This window comes from Capsicum annuum, unplaced genomic scaffold, assembly GCF_002878395.1.
Source record: "Capsicum annuum cultivar UCD-10X-F1 unplaced genomic scaffold, UCD10Xv1.1 ctg25223, whole genome shotgun sequence".
NCBI classification, from domain to species: domain Eukaryota; kingdom Viridiplantae; phylum Streptophyta; class Magnoliopsida; order Solanales; family Solanaceae; genus Capsicum; species Capsicum annuum.
Genome location: NW_025831411.1, coordinates 1 through 1,577, shown reverse-complemented (window position 1 = coordinate 1,577; position 1,577 = coordinate 1). Strand labels below are relative to the sequence as shown.

At 36.5% G+C, this 1,577-nt stretch overlaps 1 protein-coding gene across 1 annotated transcript; it reads right to left on the bottom strand.

The window, feature by feature from the left end:
• Nucleotides 1-831: 831 nt before the first annotated feature.
• LOC124890794 lies at nt 832-1,417 on the bottom strand (the record flags this gene model as incomplete). Its single annotated transcript, XM_047402603.1, is given in 1 exon segment — nt 832-1,417. A coding segment is annotated over 1 exon segment (306 nt), but the record flags the coding sequence as incomplete, so codon positions are not given.
• Nucleotides 1,418-1,577: the final 160 nt, after the last annotated feature.

The following is a 1,577-nucleotide window of genomic DNA, read 5'->3' as shown; positions in this document are numbered from 1 at the left end:
AGGTAGTTGGATAACCTCAAGCTAGACTGCATGAAAGTGGTGTATAATTGGTATACTTAGTATAACAAATCCCATAAGAAAATAAAAATGAAGAAAGAGATGCTCATCCTGATTCGATTGCAACATTTGACCCGCCCAAAAATGGGTAATTTGATTCAGATCTGGAACACTTCACAGAAAGCATGACCCTCCCACTACTAAAAGAAGACCAAAAAACGATGGCCAAAAGCGAAGGACAGCGTCGTCCTTTTGGACAAAATCAATGGAAAAGCGACACGGTCACTTGCTCGTAAAAAGGCCCGTTGCTTTTTGAAAATGACGGCTGCGTTGCTTTTTTTATGACAGGCAGCGTCGTTTTTTGAAAAAAATAAAATTACTATAGTTTATTTAAAAAAAAACGATGTCATGCGTCTTTTTTTGTTCATGTAAAGAATAAATGATGAACAAAAAATGACAGACATAGTCATATTATTGAAGAAAAAGTTTGCCACTTTCCGAAAAAAATAATATTTTTTTCAGAAAAAGCCGACGTTGTTCGTCGTTTTTTGTTCTTTGTAATGAAGAAAAAAACGACGGACATCATCGGTTTTCTTGAAAGAAAAATTTAAAAAATTAGAAAAGCTTCGGACAACGTCGCATTTCTGAAAATTTATTTTAAAAAATTTCAGAAAAGCGACGGATAAAATGGACTCTGTCTGTCGCTTGTCGCTTGTCGCTTTTCTGCATTTTTTGCATCCCACCTGTCAAATAAAAATGCAATTCAATATATACAGCCTAATGCAACACACATTACTAAAATAATCATACAACACACTACATCAAAAGATTTAAGCAATTCACATCTGCATCACTTAAACAATCAATCCAACAACATCCAAAACACTTAAAAATTAATTCAACGACATCCAAAACACTTGAGCAATCCTAAAGGTTTTTCAATAGTTAAATGTTAAGTTCAAGAATGACTAAAAAGTGTCTAGAAACCAAATCCAACAACACTAAGGAGTAGCCCCAACAAACTCCTCATCACTTCCCATTTCTTCTTCGCTACTTGAATCGGGAGATAGCGAATGGTTACGACGACGACGAGTCATGCTAACCATTTGTTTCTTCAGTTCCTCGACGGTCTTGAGCATGACTTCATTTTGAGCAATAGACTGTGCCACGGCACGTGTAAGCTGTGCAATCTGCTGCGACATAGCAGCGAGCTGAACACCGTTAATCGCCTCAGCCTGGCGCGACGAACCAATACTAGTCTATCCAGCCTCGAGGCGTCGCAATTTATTTCGAGAACCCAACCCATAGGTTCTCCCCTTTCATCTTCCTCCCGCCATTTTTTCGATCTGAATTTGAATAGCTCCTCCTGTGTAGGCTCAGTTGGACCAAACTCAGACGAATAACGTACATATTCATTCTGCATATTAAAATAGACACGTTAGTAAATTTTACTATTACTAAGTAAGGTGGAGTATAACGTAAATTTTAATATGTTTTGCTTACATATTGAATACAAAACATAAGTAAGAAATTAACTTTTTTTCCTAAACATTATTTTAAAGCTAACTTTTGCTTTCCAT